At 36.5% G+C, this 19,122-nt stretch overlaps 1 protein-coding gene across 2 annotated transcripts in view; it reads left to right on the top strand.

Annotated features, from left to right (window-relative positions):
* GSK3B (glycogen synthase kinase 3 beta) overlaps positions 1-19,122 on the top strand; it is a 209,080-nt gene that overhangs the window by 184,534 nt on the left and 5,424 nt on the right. For both annotated transcript variants that reach the window (XM_045851731.1, XM_045851730.1), the window contains one exon: positions 7,794-7,892. In XM_045851731.1, the coding sequence (XP_045707687.1) occupies positions 7,794-7,892 (99 nt within the window). The remainder of the gene's footprint in view (positions 1-7,793; positions 7,893-19,122) is intronic.

Here is a 19,122-nt window from a genome sequence, read left to right as displayed (position 1 = left end):
TTATGAGAATTAATTGTCATTTTTCCATGAGATTATTTAGTTCACTCTGCTGCTTTGGTCATGCTACTGAGAAGAATGTGGAATGATACAGGAACAAACAAGAAAAAACTAATATCTTGACTTAAAGTTCTGTGTGTAGTTTGTACAGACACATTTCCAGGAAGACCAGAACACTGGCAATATGTGGTAAATAACCAAGGCAATAAAAATACTCTGTATTTGTTGGGTTGCAACCTCCTCAGGAGTTTCCCAGATGTAATAGAAACCAAGACCAAAGAAAAAGGCAGACATTCCAGATTCATAGTTGGCAGGTTAAATAAACAAGGGAAGTTACAGGCTTGTCGTGGGTGGCAAACAAGCAGATCTCAGTACCTGCCTGCCTAATCTTAAGAGGTTTTATAGAGGTCCTAACAAGGTTTAGTCATGTACCTAGGGAGCTTTAACTGGGGCCAGTCATGTACTCAGTCCAGATAGTCTCAACTCCTTATTTCTATCTCAAAGCTGTATCTTTGGAGCAGCTTCTGGGAACAGAAAAACCAAACAGCTTACATTCCAAGGCACAAGGGAGTAGATGAGAATCCTCCAGTTGCTTGGGTTCAGCTCAAGGATCCAACTTCTGGTCATGTCTTCTTTCTGATCTTCCCCAACAAGTACTGCATATGAAAAGATGTAAGTCAGACCTGAAGTTAGTTCCCATTCTGCCTTGGACCTTGGCCGAGGTATTATCTCAAAGTTTCCTCATTTAAAAAAAAATAAGGTAGTGTAGGAGTAAAGAATATTCAGGATACTTTCAACTACAAAATTCTGATTATAAAAATGAACTGACTCCAGAAAGAAAAGAAAAATAGGAAATAAAGGTAAAAACATAGACCATGCTAGGGTGAGATATGTAAAATCATGATATAAAGTGGACACAGAAAAACACAGACTGATTCCCCCGAATTCAAAATATTAGCAGTTTTATTTTTAAATGCTCAAAAAGTTAATATTAGTAGGATAAAAAGAACTCATTGTAATGCTTCACTTATTCAACTTCATCAAGAGTGAAATTCTGAGTATAACATTTTTATGTTATAAAGCTAATTCTTTCTAATCACCAGAATTTTTAAAATACTAACATTTTTCCAGGTATAACTTTTAAAATATATCACCACTGTAAATGTAGAGCACCAACCACATTCAGACATTTTTAGGTGACTGGTATAAGTTGTGATGTTCCCTTGGGCACTTCTAAGGTAATCATGTTGTCCTCTTGTGAAACATTGCCAGTATCACCAAGAAGCAGGAGTAAGCCTTGTAATTATTTGTTTACTGTTTGTCTGATCTTCTAATTAGTATTTAATTTTCTCAATGAGTATAGAAGATACAGTCAACATTTGGAACTTGGTCAGGGATTTCCTAGGCACTTTGAAATTGTTAAGAGAGGAACGAAGCAGTAATGAAGAGGTTGCTTGTTTATCTAAAAAAAATTCGGTAATGGGTGAGATCAAGATGCATCAACTTAGTATTTGAATTACAGTTCAAAAAGGTACACAAGTGAAATGAGCACACCATTGTTAAATCATTTAAACCTTTTTGAAGGGGGAGAAAGAAAAGCTTAAGTATGTAGACAACCACTGGAAATTTTAACATATACATAAAAAGACTGATACACACAAAAAGAATCAGCCTTTTTTAGTGTCTCTTTTCTAAAGGAGATCTTTATTTGGGGTTTCTTCAGGTTGAGCTCCCTCAAAGTTAACATAGATTCCCTTCTATGTATTTTATTATAGCACTGTAAGAGTAGACCTAGTCAACAAAGGGGTTATTTCTTTCCTCTGGTTAACACATTGATTGTTGCTCTCAAATTTATCTTCACCTTTCAAACTACACGGGTATAAGAAACATATATATCCTCCCCAGTCCAGGAAAAAAAAAAAAACTAGGAAAGTTTCTTACCTTCTTCTTTTTATCATTAATTTTGGGAATCTTATATTTGGAAGAATAGAGATTTTAGATTAAGGGAAACTTCAGGTTTTGTCAGGTGGTTAGGTATCATTAAGTTTATCTAGTGTTTTTTATGGAAATTTTTATTCAGTAGTGTGCAGTATAAACAGCAGTACAGCAAAATGTAGTTAAATGAATTTGGTTAACCTTTTGGTTGATCGATATCTATATTGGTTGTTTTATAAATACATTTTTTTCATTTATTTTGCTTTTCTTTAAATTGTATGCATGTATTAAAGTGTTTAGTTATGGAGCATATAATGATTGATACACCACCAAAACATTCTTAATATTTCCTAATAAACTACTAAGTGGTTTTCTGATGAATAGTTTCATGGCATGTTCAATTGTTTGAAGAAATCTTTATCATACATTAATTTTTCTACAACTTTCTGGAACCAATGGCCATGTTGTTTTGAATCATGTCTCTGAGGTAACAGTCTGTCTCATTCTTCCCAAGAATTCTGCCTCTTCTCCAAAGCTAGCCCTATATCAATATTATGGACCTTTCTACTCTGAATCCTAGCATGCATATTTAGTAAATAAGTACTATGTTACTTTTTATTTTTAATCTCTTCTATACCCCCTATTCTCTGTATTTAAGAATACATTCACTCTCCTGATCTTGAAAGCTTCTATTGCTATCTTGTTTCTGTCCTCCAAAATGTCATCCTTTTTTGCATTCTTTCACTGCAATTTGTGTCCATACTCATTGCCTCAGTTTTCTTACTATTTATTACTATAGATAGACAGGGAGCTTGAGAGTAGGTACTTATTATTACAAGCGAAAAACAAACACAAACATATCATACTCGTTGTGACAGCCCCACAGAAGTGCCCATAATCTGTCCCAACAAAAGAGACGGACTTGCAGTATAGAGAACAGGACTATAACAAGAATACAAGAGGGCTTCCTCATTCACAGAGACAAAGGCTATGACACTTAACCAGGTGTCTAAAGTAGGGAAGGGCTAAAAGATGGAAAGCAGTAGACCTTAAGAATGCCTATAATTAAGGAAGAGAAGAGGACAGCAGGTAGAGGTTGGAGGGATATAGAACTGTGAGTGATTGTCCAGTTTAGAATTCCTTGACCTTTAGGATGTTTGGTTCAGAAAAGTTCGCAGAAATATCCCCCACTCCCCCCAGAAAGGCCATTTACTGGCAACTCTAGGTTAAAAACCTAGTCTTTCTGATTGTTTTCTGGACTTGACGTATATTCTCCCCGTTTGTCTTTGGATGTGGCAGAGCCTCCAGGATTTCATAGCTTCTCCTTTTTGTGCCTCTGATTTTCTTCACTTTTCCCCTTCTTTCCCTTCGTTAGTTATTACTGTTTCCCTTCCAAAGACCAAATGACTGTTAACTACCCAGGGAAAAATGGTTGCACTTTCCCCCCCTGCCCAACCCCCCTGCTCTGTGTGTGTATATACCCTTTCCCAGGATAAGACACAAAACCACCATGGCTTCTGAACTAGGCATACAGACACACAGAAAGATAGGTGATTGGGTAAAAGAGAGTTAACAAATGAGAGCAAATGGGCAGCATGGACCATGAGTAAAGTGACCACAGACCCTGATATTCAGTTTATATTAAAGATTATCTTAAAAGTAGCTTTGTCAAAAATATCTTATGTTAAAATCTTTGGTCATCCTTTTTTTTTTTTTTTTTAATTTTATAGATATTGGCCCCTTAGTCATAGAGATCTTTTAATTTGAAAGTGCCTGTATCCTCAGTAGGTTGAATGCCTTTCTTGCCAGCTTATTTATCTAGTTGTCTTTCCATTTTCTATTTCTGTTGATCAGACAAAGACAGTTAATGTTTTCTCTCTCTGTATCTTGGGACCTAACACACTGTTTCATGTTCACTATTATTCAATGAATGGATGGATTTTAAAGAAGCCTTTTTATTTTAGCAGATTTTTATCTTTGTGGGGATGGTAAATCTGACTTTCTTTTAAGGTTACTGAGAATAACTACCACCACATCCTGTGTTCATTTTTATTCCTAGAACCATAAGTCCTCAGCCATGGCAACTGGGATTCTCCTGCTTTTCTAGGTGTAAGATTGTGATTAAAATTGACCTGACTTGAAATAAAAATAGCATAGGATTTTCCTGCTCCTCAGTGAAAACCAAAACAGCTACTAAAGCTGATGATGAGGAAACAGCATCTCTTTGAACCTGATCACTAGGGCAGTGGTTTTCCAACTGTCTTCCCAGGGAAGACTGTTATTTAATGAGTTGACCTAAGTCTTTAAAAAAAAAAAAGATAATTTTTTTCACCTATTCATTTTTTATAAATACTGGCATCAGCTTGTTTTTTCTTGTCGAGTTGGGTGTTATTTAGGTACCAAGTTGAGTAACTCAGTACTGGTGGGGCTTTGCACCAGAAAGCATTTTAAACTGCTGCATTAAAACATTAACTCCCTTGCTAGTGGCTGTAGGGAGTGACAAATGAGAACTGTTTAGATGTTTTCTTTTGGAGTAATGAAATGTTTTGAAACTAGATAGAGGGTTAATTAATGGTCGTATAAGATTGTGAATGCACTAAATGCCACTAAATTATATACTTTAAAATGGTTAATTTTGTGTGAATTTTATTTTAATTTTAAAAAAATACTGGGCACTGGCTGGGTGGTTCACTTAGTTGGAGCATCATCCCACACACCAAAAAGTTACAGGTTTGATCTCCAGTTGGGGCACATATGGAATGCTTCTCTCTATATATAGAGAGAGAGAGTCTATCTATCTTTCTGTCTTTCTCTCTTCTTACCCCTGCCTTTCTACTCTCCCTGAAATCAGTAAGTATATCTCTTGTAAGGATTTTTTTAAAAACTATTTACTAATTTTTTTAATTCCATGCCATATCCATGAATTTCCAAAATGTATGCTTGTAGCTCAGAGGATAATGTCCTTCTGTGCTAGTATGATCTTTAAATTAGGACATTTATTAAAGTGAAAATGAACACTTACTGGTTAAATGTTGGGAGAACAGTCACATTACCTAAAGTTAACATCAGGTGCTTATATGTACAAGCTCACCACCACTCCTTGCTATCTGTTTATATCATTAGACCCACTCAATATCATCTTAAGATTATCTTTAAGGCTCATATAAAAAACTTGATTCTTTAAAGAAAACCAGTCTATATACAGGTGACCATGAGAAACTTTCCACATTCAGGTAAAAAGCCTATTTCAAAATTTTAAAAAGTAGCAATCTGAGCTGGTCAAGATGGAGGCATAGGTAAACACGTTTCACCTCCTTGTGAAACCACAGAAAGAATTACAACTAGACCTCAAAACAAATAACACCCAGAGCTGTCAGAAATTGAGTTGTATAGAAGTCCAACAGCCAAGGATTTAAAGAAGCCACATTTATCCAGATGGGTAGGAGGGGCAGAGGAGCACGGAGACATGGTATGGCGCAGAGAGGCAGCAGCAGTGGAACAGGCAGTCCCACATTCACATGTAGTAGATAAAAATCAGGAGGGCTACCATGGGAGTGAGCAGTCCCAGCCCCAGGCCTGACCACACAGTCCAGGGTTTCAGCTCCAAGAAAATAAATCTCCATAACTTTTGGCTGTAAAAACCAGTGGGGGTAGGGGCAGCATAAGAAACCGCTGGATATTCAGGAGACTCCACTTAAAGGTCCTCCACAAACTTAAAATGTACACAAACCCAACCACTCTGGGATTCCGAAACAGGGCAACAGCTGGAAGGGCACCAGTCGCATAGAACGAGTGCCAGGCAAACCTCCAGAAGCCAGGTGGCAGCATACCAAATCATCTCCGCTGACACAGAGCCAAAAAGCAGTGAAACAGATTGCCCCACCCTGGCAATTACCTAAGGCTCCGCCCCACAGAATTTACAGGTGCCTTATCCACAGTAAGCCAGCTACTAAGACAGGGAGTCAAATCAGCTCTACCTAATACATAGAAACAAAACACGGTGAGGCTGCCAAATTGAGGAGACAAGGAAATATGGCCCAAATGAAAGAACAGAGCAAATTTCCAGAAAAAGAATTAAACGAAATGAATATAGCCAACCTATCAGATGTAGAGTTCAAAACATTGGTGATCAGGGTTCTCAAAGAACTCATTGAGTATGGCAATAAAACAAAAAAGACAGGAAGAAATTAAGGTTACCCTAAGTAAAATAAAAGTCTGTGGGGAACCAACAGTGCAGGAGATGAAGCCAGGATTCAAATCAACGATTTGGAACATAAGAAATAAGCATTCAGCCAGAACAGCAAGAAAAAAGAAAGAATTTGAGAAAACAAGGATAGTATAAGGTGCCTCTGGGACAATCTCCAAACATACCGACATCCAAATCATAGGGATGCCAGAAGGAAAAGAGGAAGGGCAAGAAATTTAAAACTTATTTGAAAAAATAATGAAAAAAAAACTTCCCTAATTTGGCGAAGGAAATAGACATACAAGTTCAGGAAGCACAGCGAATCCCAAACAAGTTGGACTCAAAGAGGAACACACCAAGACACATCATAATTAAAATGCCAAAGGTAAAAATAAAGAGAGAATCTTAAAAATAGCAAGAGAAAAGAAGAGAGTTAGTTACCTACAAAAGAGTTTTCATAAGATTTTCAGCTGATTTCTCAAAGAAACTTTGCAGGCTAGAAGGGACTGGCAAGAAGTATTCAAAGTAATGAAAAGCAGGGACCTACAACCTAGATTACTCTATCCAGCAAAGCTATCATTTTTAATTAAAGATCAGATAAAATGCTTCCCAGACCAGGTAAAGCTAAAGGAGTTCATCATCATCAAGCCATTATTACATGAAATGTTAAGGGGACTTATTTAAGAAAAAGATCAAAACTATGAATATTAAAATGACAACAAATTTACAACTGTCAGCAACCGAATCTTAAAAAATAAACATAGTGAACAACCAGAACAGGAACAGACTCATAGATAAGGGGATCATTTGGAGGGTTATTAACTGGGCAGGGGAAAGGAAAGAATAGGTACTGGGAAGCACAGGGAGTAAGAAACATAAATGGTAGGTACAAAATAGACAGGAGGATGTTATGAATAGTATAGGAAATGAAGGAGCCAAAGAACTTATATGTATGACCTGTGGACATTAACTAAGGGCGTGATTGCTGGAGGCAGTGGGTGTACCAGACGGAGGTGGGCAAAGGGGGGGAAATTGGGACAACTGTAATAGCATAATGAAGAAAATATATTTTTTAAACGTAACAATATAACAACCTTACTGAGTTAAAAACAAGATAGAATTAAGACATTCTTAGTAAAAGCAGTGAGACTTTACAGAGATGACCGTTAAATCCTGTTTCTACTAGCATTTGGGTAGATCGTATCTGCCCTTGTCTTATAAACAACTGGGTAGGTTGTTTGCTTACAGTTAGGAGTGCTAACACATGCAGACACACAAACTGTAGTCACATTCTTTTTTCTCTGACACCATCACCCTCAATTTCTGCAGTCACATATTGTCAGAGTAGTTTGGGAAAACTTGTATTTAAGTTAATGAAGGATGGAAGTAAATCTTACTAATGCTTATTCTCAAACTTTTGGCCAGTACCTTCTTCCAGATAGGTTTAGTGCTCAGGCATATTCTAATTTTAACAGAGAGTGCCTTGATTATGTGTCAGCAACATTTCTGTGTGTTTTCTCTGTAGCTCATTGATTTAGTTCAGATGCAGGCTTATCACATCTTTTGTTTTTTCTATTAAATCAGTGTTTTTATTATAGTATCTTAATTGTTACCTGTAATTTCACTTATAAAGTTAAAAGTGAGCTCTAACATATATGTCTTACCTTTTCTTTAGAACTGTCAAGTAATCCACCTCTAGCTACAATCCTTATTCCTCCTCATGCTCGGATTCAAGCAGCTGCTTCAACCCCTACAAATGCCACAGCAGCCTCAGGTGAGAACACACCAAGTCTCTTCTGTAAAAACTTTTTTTTTTAAATAGACGTGATTACCTCCATTTCATATCTTCTGCTACATGTGAACATTTCATACCTTTAAGTACTAGTAACAGCACAGCCATATGAATGAATAAATGTAAATAAAATAGTGTTTTATTTTCAAAAAGCACTGAAGGACCCCACAAATACTTTTTATGTAAGGTGTAAATATCTTACTATAATTTAAATTTTTTGTTATTTTAAAAGTCATGCTGTCCATATGATTTATTGATTAATATAAGGTCTGGAAATAGTCCAGCCATTGTTTTTATAACGAGAATGGTTTGTGTAACATCGATGTAACCTGGCAGCCAAGGAGAGTGGACTGGAGTTAGCATGCATGAACAATGGTGACCTCACTGCACTAGTCAGTGGGGGTGGTAGTTGCCATTGAATGAGCATGTGTACTGTGTGGCCATCACATTCAAAATGACTGAGCAAGTAGAGCAATGAATCGACATCAAATTGAGCATTAAGCTTGAACATTCCTCTACAGAAACTATTCAGATGATTCAGAAGGCCACAGCTATGGGCATGGTGATTGGTACCTTCATCACAATGCACCTGTTCACATATCATGTCTTGTGCAGAGTTTTTTGGTGAAACATCAAATCACCCAGGTGACTCAGCCCTTCTACACCCCAGATTTGCCCTGCAACTTCTGGCTTTTCCCAAAACTAAAATCTCCTTTGAAAGGGAAGAGATTTCAGACAGTCAGTGAGATTCAGGAAGATACAACAGGGCAGCTGATGGCAGTTGGGAGAACTGTGTGAGGTCCCAAGGTGCCTACTTTGAAGGGGATTGAGGTAACATTGCCGTGTATACAATGTTTCTTGTATCTTCTTCAATAAATGTCTCTATTTTTCATATTATATGGCTGGATACCTTGTGGACAGACTGTATATATCTGATATAAAATGAGAAGCTGTACAAAAATAATGTTACTGAAGATAATCACTTTGATTCCAATAACCTAAATGTAAATTACATTAGTATACTGAGAGGCAAATTTTTAGGAAGCATAAAATATAGATCAGTGAGTTTAAGCATTCGACAGGGCTAAAACTGCAATGCAGGTATCTTTATCTAAGATCACAATGTGACTAGATCTTGCCTATTAAAAAAAAAAAAAAACACCCCACAAAATCCTCATGGTCTGCCAGGGTACAGTAAGTGTACTGCTGGCCCCACAGTCAGTCAGTGGTGGGGTCTGATTTAGTACAAATCACTGTTGTTACAGATATCTGAAAATACCCAACCCTTGAGTCAGTTGAAGGTCCTCCAAAGAATGCATGGATGCTGTTTAAAACGAAGATAGAAATATACTAGGTAGCACAGGCTCAGATTTTGGTATTCCCTTTGTTCTTACAAAAGCAGAATTTGGTATTGCCTTTGTTCTTACAAAAAGCAGATGTCAGGAGATGACTTTATTTTTATTAAACCATCTATTACATTAAACTAAATTGGATCAGGACCATTTTTGCCTAAGGGCATTTATGCTACAGGAGGTAAAAATCTTTCATTATTAGACAGTAAGGTCAAAATCCATCTCCTGTCCAATCTTAATCTTTTGGAATGTTGCTAGTAAGGATTAAAAACATTTCATGCTAGTCCATGTCCCACCTTTGTTCCAGAAGTCTGGAAAGAAAGGTCTCTTCTCTACTTCTAGTTCTCTTACCATATGCTACCTTGAGAAAGTCATTTGAACTTTATTAATTTTAGTATTGTCCTACTAGTTTTCTCATTTCTGTGAAATGAGTGGCAGTGCTCTCCTAGAGCCATTTTATAAAAACTAAATGTACTGAAATGTGCTTTAAAATTTTTTAATGTAAAATACAGGGTTTTTAAAATCCATATGTGACCTATTTATTTAGAAGGAGGTGGATTGCTTAGATGAGCTATTAATAAACTTGCTAAATCACAAGTTGGATTACGTTAATTGTTCAAAACTTGAAATAGACCCTAACCCTGAACTAACTGCATTTGATTGTTAAACTAGTTCCCAGAGTTTTGTTAAAATTGCTTTAGACTGTGAATAAAAATAAGAATTATGATTGGTAAGTTTAGGTAATTTTAAATTATTTTCTCAAGTGATATACTAAACTAGTTAAATTAAACTAAGGTTTTTAGGCAATATGTCTGCTTAGTAGTAGGAGGCTAGTGTAAACTTATTTTTATGTTGCTTTGATTCAGGTTATAGTAGTTACCAAAAAAAATATTTTGTTGCTTTACGTGTATGTGTATATACACAAACATGCATACATACATTTACTATATCTATATATTCTTAATGGCTATTGAAATCAGATTTCCACATATTGTGTGGAAACTGGCATTGAACTGTGATCCTGAGAGTTGACTTCAAAGCTGAAGTAAATCATGGCAGGGGAAATTTAGTAGAGGAATGGTAGGCTCAGAGCAGAGCTAAAATTAGTTAAGAGAAATGAATGCCCTGAATATCTTAAGAGCTACCAAAGAGGATTTCAAATGTTCTGAGCTTCCTAGTGGCAAAAGTAAATAAATGTTATCTGATAAAATTTCCCATTGTTTATTAGATTAAAAGTACTCCTTTCTGGCCCGGCTGTTTGAAAAGTATTGATCCCTGAGGCCCTTGGATTTGGTATTGTAAGAAATACAGTTAATGAAATTCTCATTACTATTTCAACAGTAAATGTAATAGTGAGTTTCATATGGTTACTTTCTTTCTAAGTATCCCTCAGTGTAAGCCAAAGGCCTAACACCACAGTATAGTTAAAGGAAAAGTCATCTTTGGGGCCAAAGTAGTGAGAGCCAAGTCTGTCATCAAACATACCTCAGGAAATGCTGATTTAGATGAATGGATTGACCATATAATATTAATGGCTGCCTGTATTTAAATAAGTGTGTGTGTGTGTGTGTGTGTGTGTGTGTGTGTGTGTGTGTTTAATAAGAATTTGGTGGTGTGAATTATATTCTTTAATAAGACCTTATTATACATTCTCTCTGTTGCCTCCCTTAGCTTCATTTCCTTTAGCCATAAAACAGGGATAGTAACTACACACTGCATAGTTACAAAAAGTAAGATGCAAAATGTACAGACAGAGTGCTTAGGGTTTGACTACAGGTGAATTGATTAAGACCATTGAAAAGCATTACTGTGTATATAATAAGAATCATTCAAGTTCATACTTTTTAGGTCACTGATCCCACTTTAGGGATCTTATCTTCAGGATACATCTAAGAGAAGGAAAAAAGCTACCATGTACTTTTTTCTATTTGTTGTCAGAGATAGGAATAGGAGTAATTATTATATAACAAAAAGGAGAGCCAGTCTGATTTGAATGGTCAGCAGTAGGAAATTGTTTTAATATATTATGAATCTCCATTTTTATGTAACCATAAAATATTAAAAAGCTTATAGACCCTTGTGGAAATATTCCTCTTGATTTATGTTGAGAAAATCTTTAAAAACCTTATGCACCTTGTTGATAATTCGCAAAATGCCGGTTTGCATTTGGATAGGGACTAGCTAGAAATATACAAAAATTAAAACAGTAATATTAAATTAGTGGGTATGAATGGGGTTTTTTTTCCTCTCAATGTTTGCATTCTTTTTAAATTGTTGTTAAAATACCTCAGTTTCTGGGAGCATGTTTATCATGGCTCTGGCTAACATGACAAACTCTTAAAAATTACAGGTACTACTACTTTCAACCCATAAAATATAATTTTGTATATATGTGTGTGCATTTATGTTCTGATATCCTCCACACCAATAGATCCTCTCATTCACTCCGTTTGAGAGACCATTCATCTAGACCATCTAGAGTAATAAATCTTGAGAAACTATAGTGTTACTAATCAAATTTGAACCACTTCAAAGGTCACCTGATCTGATTCCAGAATAGTTAGGTGTGAGGTATGGTAAGGAATTTCAACTAGAACAGTTTTTCTCTTTATTTGTTTTGCATATCACTCTTCTGGGTAAGGAGAAGTCTTTCTTTTTTTTTTTTTTAAAGATTTTATTTATTTATTTTTAGAGAGGGGGGAGAGAGAGAGAGAGAGAGAGAGAAACATCAATGTGTGGTTGCTGGGGGTCATGGCCTGCAACCCAGCAATGTACCCTGGCTGGGGATCGAACCTGGGACACTTTGGTTCCCAGCCCGCGCTCAATCCACTGAGCTACGCCAGCCAGGGTGAGAAGTCTTTCTTTACTCAGTCTTTCTTTCAGTGTCGTGGTTCTTTTATTAAAACTAGTTTGAAAACTGATTTCTGTTCACCTCTCATATCTACTGAGAACTAGTCATCTATCCCATGCTTATGTTATATTCAGTAACTGGAAGCTCATTTCCAGAAGAATGAGCACAGTCCATTTTCTATCACTCTATGACAAAGTTTATCCTTTTTTCACCCTGAAATTTGTTCCCCTGTACCTTCTTCCACTCAGTGATTCTGCCTTGGAGTTACATAGAACCAACCCAGTTTGTACACACATGTACTTCAAATTTTAATAGTGGCTAACATCCCCTCCATACTAAGGAGAATTTTAAATCCTAACCTGTTCTAAAGTGTCTGGGTATTAGGTTTTCTATATAATTGTATATTATCTGCACATTTTCATCAACACATCAATTTTTTGCCTCTATCCAAGCAACTAATAAGGTCTATCAAACAGAACAAGGCAGAGCCTACTGGAGATTGTTTTGTTTTGTTTTTGCCTTCCTTAAAATTACTGATAAAATAATTTAAATGGGACCAGGCAAAGCTTACTAAAGATTTATTATTCTTCTGATGGTCTCTGGGTAATTGGTTATCCCTCTTGTTGTTTGCTTAGCAACAGACCAACCTTACAATATATATAGTAATGTTATTAAAAACTTTGTAAAATATTTGGCTGTTGTCGAGAAAACTTTCAGACTTTTTTTATCAAAAAGTTTAACTATCAAAGATGAAAACAAACCTTTTTTAAGACTTAGGGAAATTTCTAGTGCCTAAATATTTGTAAGCTGTGAATTTCTGTAGTCCATGCTAGAATTTGTTTCTTGCAAATATAGGTTCTGTGTTTAAAGGCAATTACATGGGTAGATTGCCCTTGCTTTGCTTGGGCTGCATTTTGTTTATTAGGATTTTTGTTATATCCTTTCCAGGTTGAAAACCATTCTAACAGAAAAGGGAATCATGATAGGAGTTGGACAAGGTCTGTCTTCTCTGTCTTTTTACCTGGTCAGGGTGCTTAACTTCTCTTGAACTGGCTTTGAAAACCTTTTGCTGTTACCCTGTATAAACCAATCCTGGCCTGTTCTTACAGGTTCACATTGTTATTTTCTATTCTTCCTTGGCTGTGTGTGCCCTTCCTCTTGAAGTTATATGTTTTTAATATGAGGTCAGATGAGAAAACTCTTTAGGCTGATTTCTTTGGTTCTTCTCTATTTTGCATTGAGATTATTTGCAATTAATTGCTTGGTCAGAATTTTGTTTTTTATACTTTCCTACTTCTTGTCAGTTACTAGCCTGTTTTTGAAGACTGTAGCTGTAAAATCTTATCTGTTGGTTCTCTGAACTTTGACATTCATTTTGCTGAAGTCATGGTTCAGGTTTAGCCAGAGCCAGTGATCCCCTTTCCTTAACTATTACAGTTACTTTCACCCCAGAATTCCTGTCACCTTCTCTCTCACCAACCAGTTCTTTCTAGTTGAACACCTTAAACCCAGAATAATTTCTCATATTGTTTGTTTCTACTGATTTTGAGAGGTGAAATGTTAAGTCAGTGTATCAAATTCTCACACTTCTAAAATGACAATTACCATGCCATCTTCCACTCCCCATGTACTGTTTTTCTACACTACTTTTACTGTGCAACTAAAGCTGCTTCATATCCTGTTTAGTTGTAGTCTGCAATGTATTCATGCCTTCAGGTGTCCCTCTTCCCAGCCCTATCCTTTTTGTTTTCTGTCTATCTTAACCTAAATGTATGTGGAATTTCATAAAAAGTATATAGCTTTTAAAAGGATATTTCTTCTATTAATTACATAATATATAGTTATTTTAGGGGAGAAAATCTTCCATATTCTGAATTCCATAGATAATCAAAGGTAACATTTTATATTTCAGTTGATATATGAATGGGCTTATAACATGTATATATGTTATTTGGGGTGTGGGGGTATATGGCTATATGGTATTCAACTGATATTCTAAATCTGTATCATAATGTAACTAATTCCTTATTCTTGAACATTTGGGTTGTGTCCCACTTTTTGGAAGTAGAATTGCTAAGCCAAAAGGTGTAAAAATTTGATACATATTGTCAGACTTCCTTCCAGAAAGCTTGTACCAGTTTACACTGCCCACTGGCAATACACATTTTTTCCATTTTTCCATTACCTTAACATTAGCCAGCTGAGAGTGGGTTAGAGGTACAGGGTACATATGTTTACTGTTAGGTGTTACCAACTTGGTAGTGAAAGAACATGGCTGTCTTTTTTAGGGTACAGCACTTTATCTACTTCCCCCACATTGGCTTCCATCCACATGTGCTGGTTTGAGCAACTCACTGACACCAGTGAGGTGGTACCTATCCCATGTTAGGGTTTCAGGTTCATTTGGTGAGTTAATATATACACAATGGGGCAAAAGTAGGATTACAGTTGTGACTACATCAAACAGTATTCTTATACTCTTATTTATTATTGTATCATTTTCCATATAAACAACTGTAAACCTACTTTTTCCCTACCCTGTATAGATGCCTAAAGTCAAGCCAGCTTAGTCATCATTTCACCAGAGCAGTGCTAAGTATCACTTCTAGGAAATTGTTTCTTTTTATTCAAAACATATTCTCTGCTATTAAGACAAAAATTTTATGCCAGGGTTTTTTGCCACACCTCCAAAAATAATATAAAATTTTTTTAAGTTGGTGAGTGTCCTATCACTCAGCCCTTAAGGTGCTCTTCAAGTATTCCTTGGTTTCTTGCCTGAAGTCAGCTACTTATGTTCTATGCCTTTTCTTATTCTTTATTCCTAAATTGGTATTTTTTAACTTAAAAGATGAAAATGTTTCCTGTGTCTTCATGGCCTTCAGTTTCCTACTCAGAGCAACTAAGACCTCTGCTTCTGGCACATCCAATAGGAACAGTCTTGTTGACAAGCCCTCCAGGTTTGCTGGTGGACCATTTGACTTACTGGTGTCTGAATTTCAGTTCTGTTATTGATAGGACTAAAAGCTACTTTGTCTTGTGCCACCCCAAGAGGGACTTGATCAGTGGTGCTCTCATGAGCTTTTGAGCATAAACCCTGTCATTCAGGTTCTTTGACATATGTGTATGTTGATTGTCTATTGCTATATATCAAGATACACTAGCATTTAGCAGCTTAAAACAAGGATAAATATAGTTTCTGTGGGTTAGGAATTCAGAAGCAACCTAGCTATGGTTCTAGGTCAGGATATCTTATGAGGTTACAATCAAAAGTCAGCCAGGTCTGCAAAAACATCTGAAGGCTTGTGTGGGGCTGGAAGATATACTTGCAGGATGGTTTGTTTATGTGGTTGGTGAGTCTGTGAGAGCTGTTGGCAGGAGGCCTTAGTCCTTCACCATGTGTACCTCTCCATAGTGCTCCTGGAGTGTCTCACATTATGGCAGCTGCCTTCTCCTAGACCACATGATCCAAGAGGAGGACAAGGTGGAAGCCACAGTGTCTTTTATGTCCTATTCTTGGAAGTTACACATCATTATTTCTGTAATATTCTATTGACAGGCCAATGTTATTCACTGAGGGAAGGGGCTACATTAGGGCACCAAGAGTCATGACATGTTGAAGCCATCTTGCAAGGTGGCTATCACCATGTATAAGGATGATGTTATACTTTCCTCCCCCAAAGCTAATTACTCTCTTCTTCATTCCCCCTCTGGGACATCCTCGGTTTGCTCATTTGTTTGTATGTACTGTAGCAGCATTAGAGGGGTGGTAATGGGCATTGGTTTCTAGGAAGCTGAGAAGTCTATAGAACTATCAGCTCTATAGTTCTTTCCAAAACGCTTGTATTTCTGTGTACCCCATACAGACTGTTTGAAAATTAGAAAATAAAATAAATATACCTTTAATTCTTAACATAAATTCACTGATCTGTTCAATGTAGTAATCCTTTTAGGTAATAAAAATAGGCTTCTAGAAATCACAGTGGATTATGTAGGGGTTAGGTTTGAATGAAACTAAGTTCTTTTCTCCCTTTGCTAGGAAATCTTTGCTGCTGCTTCCTACTATCCCTAAAAGTCACCAGTCTCTTCCTCTGCTCCCTTTGTGCTCAGCTCTCCCACTTGTTAACCCTGCAGTATTAGACATATTACTTAATCTCTTTGAGCTTCCATTTTGCCATTTGCAAAATAGAGGCAATAAGTACCTTTTTCTTGGGGTTGCTGTGTGGGCTTAATGACATACCTGCCGTGTGCATTTACTATGATATCTTGCACATTGGTAATAAGCACTCAGGTGTTAACTGCTGTCACTGATATTTATTATGGTGGTGATGGTGATTATTAGAGTCACACTCAACTATTTTTTGATGCCTCTTTTACCTTTCTATTTATTAAACAATTACTATAAGCCAGGTACTATGCTAAGCACTTTGTAGGCCATACTTCATAAACAGGTAGTATTACCACCATTTTACAGATGAAGAAATTGAGGGGTAGAGAGGTTAAGTAACTTGTTCTAAAATCACACAGCTGTTAAGTTGTACAATTAGATCTCATACTCAATAAATAGTTGTAGAATTGGATTAGGTTTAAGAAAGATTGTCACTATGGATATCAGATGAGCATCTCTCAAGACTAAAACAAGAAACTGTGCACTCAGTCTTTGGTGATTCATAGTTAGATTGGATGTTTTATAATCAAGAGATTTTAGCCCATTCTATAAACCGTGATGGCAGGTGATATCACTGTTACCAGGGAAGGGAATGCAGGTAAAGCAGAATAAGCTTTGCTGCTTTTAAAGAGTTACTATTTAAATGCTTGAGAAGAAAAGTTACAGAAATTACCATAAACATCCAAATGAAGTGACAATTTATCAGAATTTTAAATTAATGAGCATAATTATTATAGAAAGTCCATATTAATTCAATTATGTAAAATAAGTTTACAGAATTGACATTGGGAACAAAAGTAGCTTGTACAGAGAATTATTTACAAAGTGTAGTTTTGTTCAGTCAGTAAGCCAAGTGATCTGTTGGAACTTCACATTTTTGTAGAGTTTGTAGCGCTTCACATTTTTGTTTTGTTTTGCTTTTCTCCTCCCTACACTTTGTCTGGAAAAAAAGAGGAGTCTTCTTTTTCTCAGCAAAGACACGTGTAATTTTATTGAAAGTGTATGTCATTGCATTAAGCAAAGGGAATTTTTGTTTTTTTGATGAACACAGTGCTGTGACATTAGGTATCAAGAATATTTGTAACTAAAATAATTTAACTGTTAAAATTTTACTCATCAACTGATTTGGAAATAATTCATAGAAAAAATGATATCATTAAATTACAATTCTGAGGAGCATGAGTGTGTTTTCAAATTGTATTGTTCAGGAGGTAAATTCATTTTTGTTTATATGCCCACTTATAAGGCTTGTGCTTTTTATTATGATTATGCAAGCAGTCTTTGAATTTATCCAAGGAAGGTGGGGCTAGTTTGGGGAATGTCATAAGCTCACAAGTAGTTGCCAGCGAAAGGGCATTTGCCATTTAAAAGGGATTTTGCCAGAGACCAAATTAACATAATGGGCTGGATGACCAAGTAGCTAAGTCTTAGCAGGTGTTGGCTGATAGAGCTGATTGATGGCTGCCATGGCCAGGGCTGCTAACAGTGCTGGTATATGTGTTGATATCATGAGCAAGCAGGACAGATTCCTTATGATTAGTGAATCTCTTAACTCCTGGGGAAAATCAGAACATGACAGTTTTACCTGTCATGTTCAGAAACTGGAAGTGGAAGAGAAGTGCTGTTTGATGATGATTGTGCATTGGTACTGAGTGTCATCTACCCAGGATTTTTGTGAGGAATGTTATCAGTCTTGAAATAGCTCTGTGGCCTCTTAGGCTTTCTCTGGACTGTTGTTTAATGCAGCCTATGCCTGAATTATGAAAATGAATGTTTTTCTTAGAAAAGCCTTACAGGAACTTGTGCCCTGGATGGGAATTGATGTTAGGTTATTCTTGATGCACAGAATTTATGTGATCATTGAGAGTAAAACTTCTGCTAAGTAAGGCATATCCAAGAAGGACCAGGAGTCATGAATGAAGCATTCATTAGACATAGATACTTACTAACTTTTAGAAAAAAAGGCTGGTCACCTGCCTTTGGAGAGTAGGTTCTATATTATATACTCTCTCCTGCCACCTGTTTGTGTGTGGTACCAGTGAGAGAATGTGGATCCATGCCATGAGCAGTAAACTAATACATGGACCCAGATGCCATAAGGTCTACAATCATTTGCATGAAGACAGGAGGAGAAGCAGCTATAGCTGCTTTGAAGAAAATTAAGTGAATTAAATATAACCATTCAAATTAAGAGAGGAAATATTTCTTCTCCAAAGTCTGATTTAAATGTACAGATTGTTTCGAGCGTAGGAAATCAGTGAAATTATAAACTGAACAGCTAGTTTTTGAAAGTTCCTGTGTGTCCTTGGGGTCTTTCGTTTCTCACTCCAATTACAAATTCAAAGTGGAAAAATCAAAGGACCGAATGTTGCATTCAGTCATGACATTGTTTATTCATCATAGGATATAAGAGAACGGCAATCTCTAGAGAGAGAGAACCTCTGGGTCTCTTTTGGTGTCACCGGCCTTGATAGCCAAGGATAGTGTGACTTTTGGGGAGATGGCTCTTGGAAGTTGTCCCTCCCAGTCAAACCACCTGTCTTGCCGCTCAGGGCTTTGCATGAAGCATTTGGGAGAAATTTGCCAAGCACAATATTCCCAGTCATCTGTGAGATGACAGAGGTGCAATTTAAGTCATTGAAATAGCAATCTATTGCCTACCAGAGTTGAACAGCTAGTATGGACACAAATGCCTGCTCATGGATATTATGAAATAATATTGGACCTTTAAAAGATCCAATAAAGTTACACATATTTCCTAAGCGTTAGGCAAAATAAGCTCAATGCCAAGATATTTGACAATAAGATACTTCATTGAATTAAGTGAATTGATGCTACAGTGGC

This window comes from Phyllostomus hastatus, unplaced genomic scaffold, assembly GCF_019186645.2.
Source record: "Phyllostomus hastatus isolate PE091 unplaced genomic scaffold, TTU_PhHast_1.1 phas_contig_86, whole genome shotgun sequence".
Classification (NCBI taxonomy): Eukaryota; Metazoa; Chordata; class Mammalia; order Chiroptera; family Phyllostomidae; genus Phyllostomus; species Phyllostomus hastatus.
Note: the sequence above shows the minus strand (reverse complement) of the source record. Positions and strands in the feature narration are given on the sequence as shown.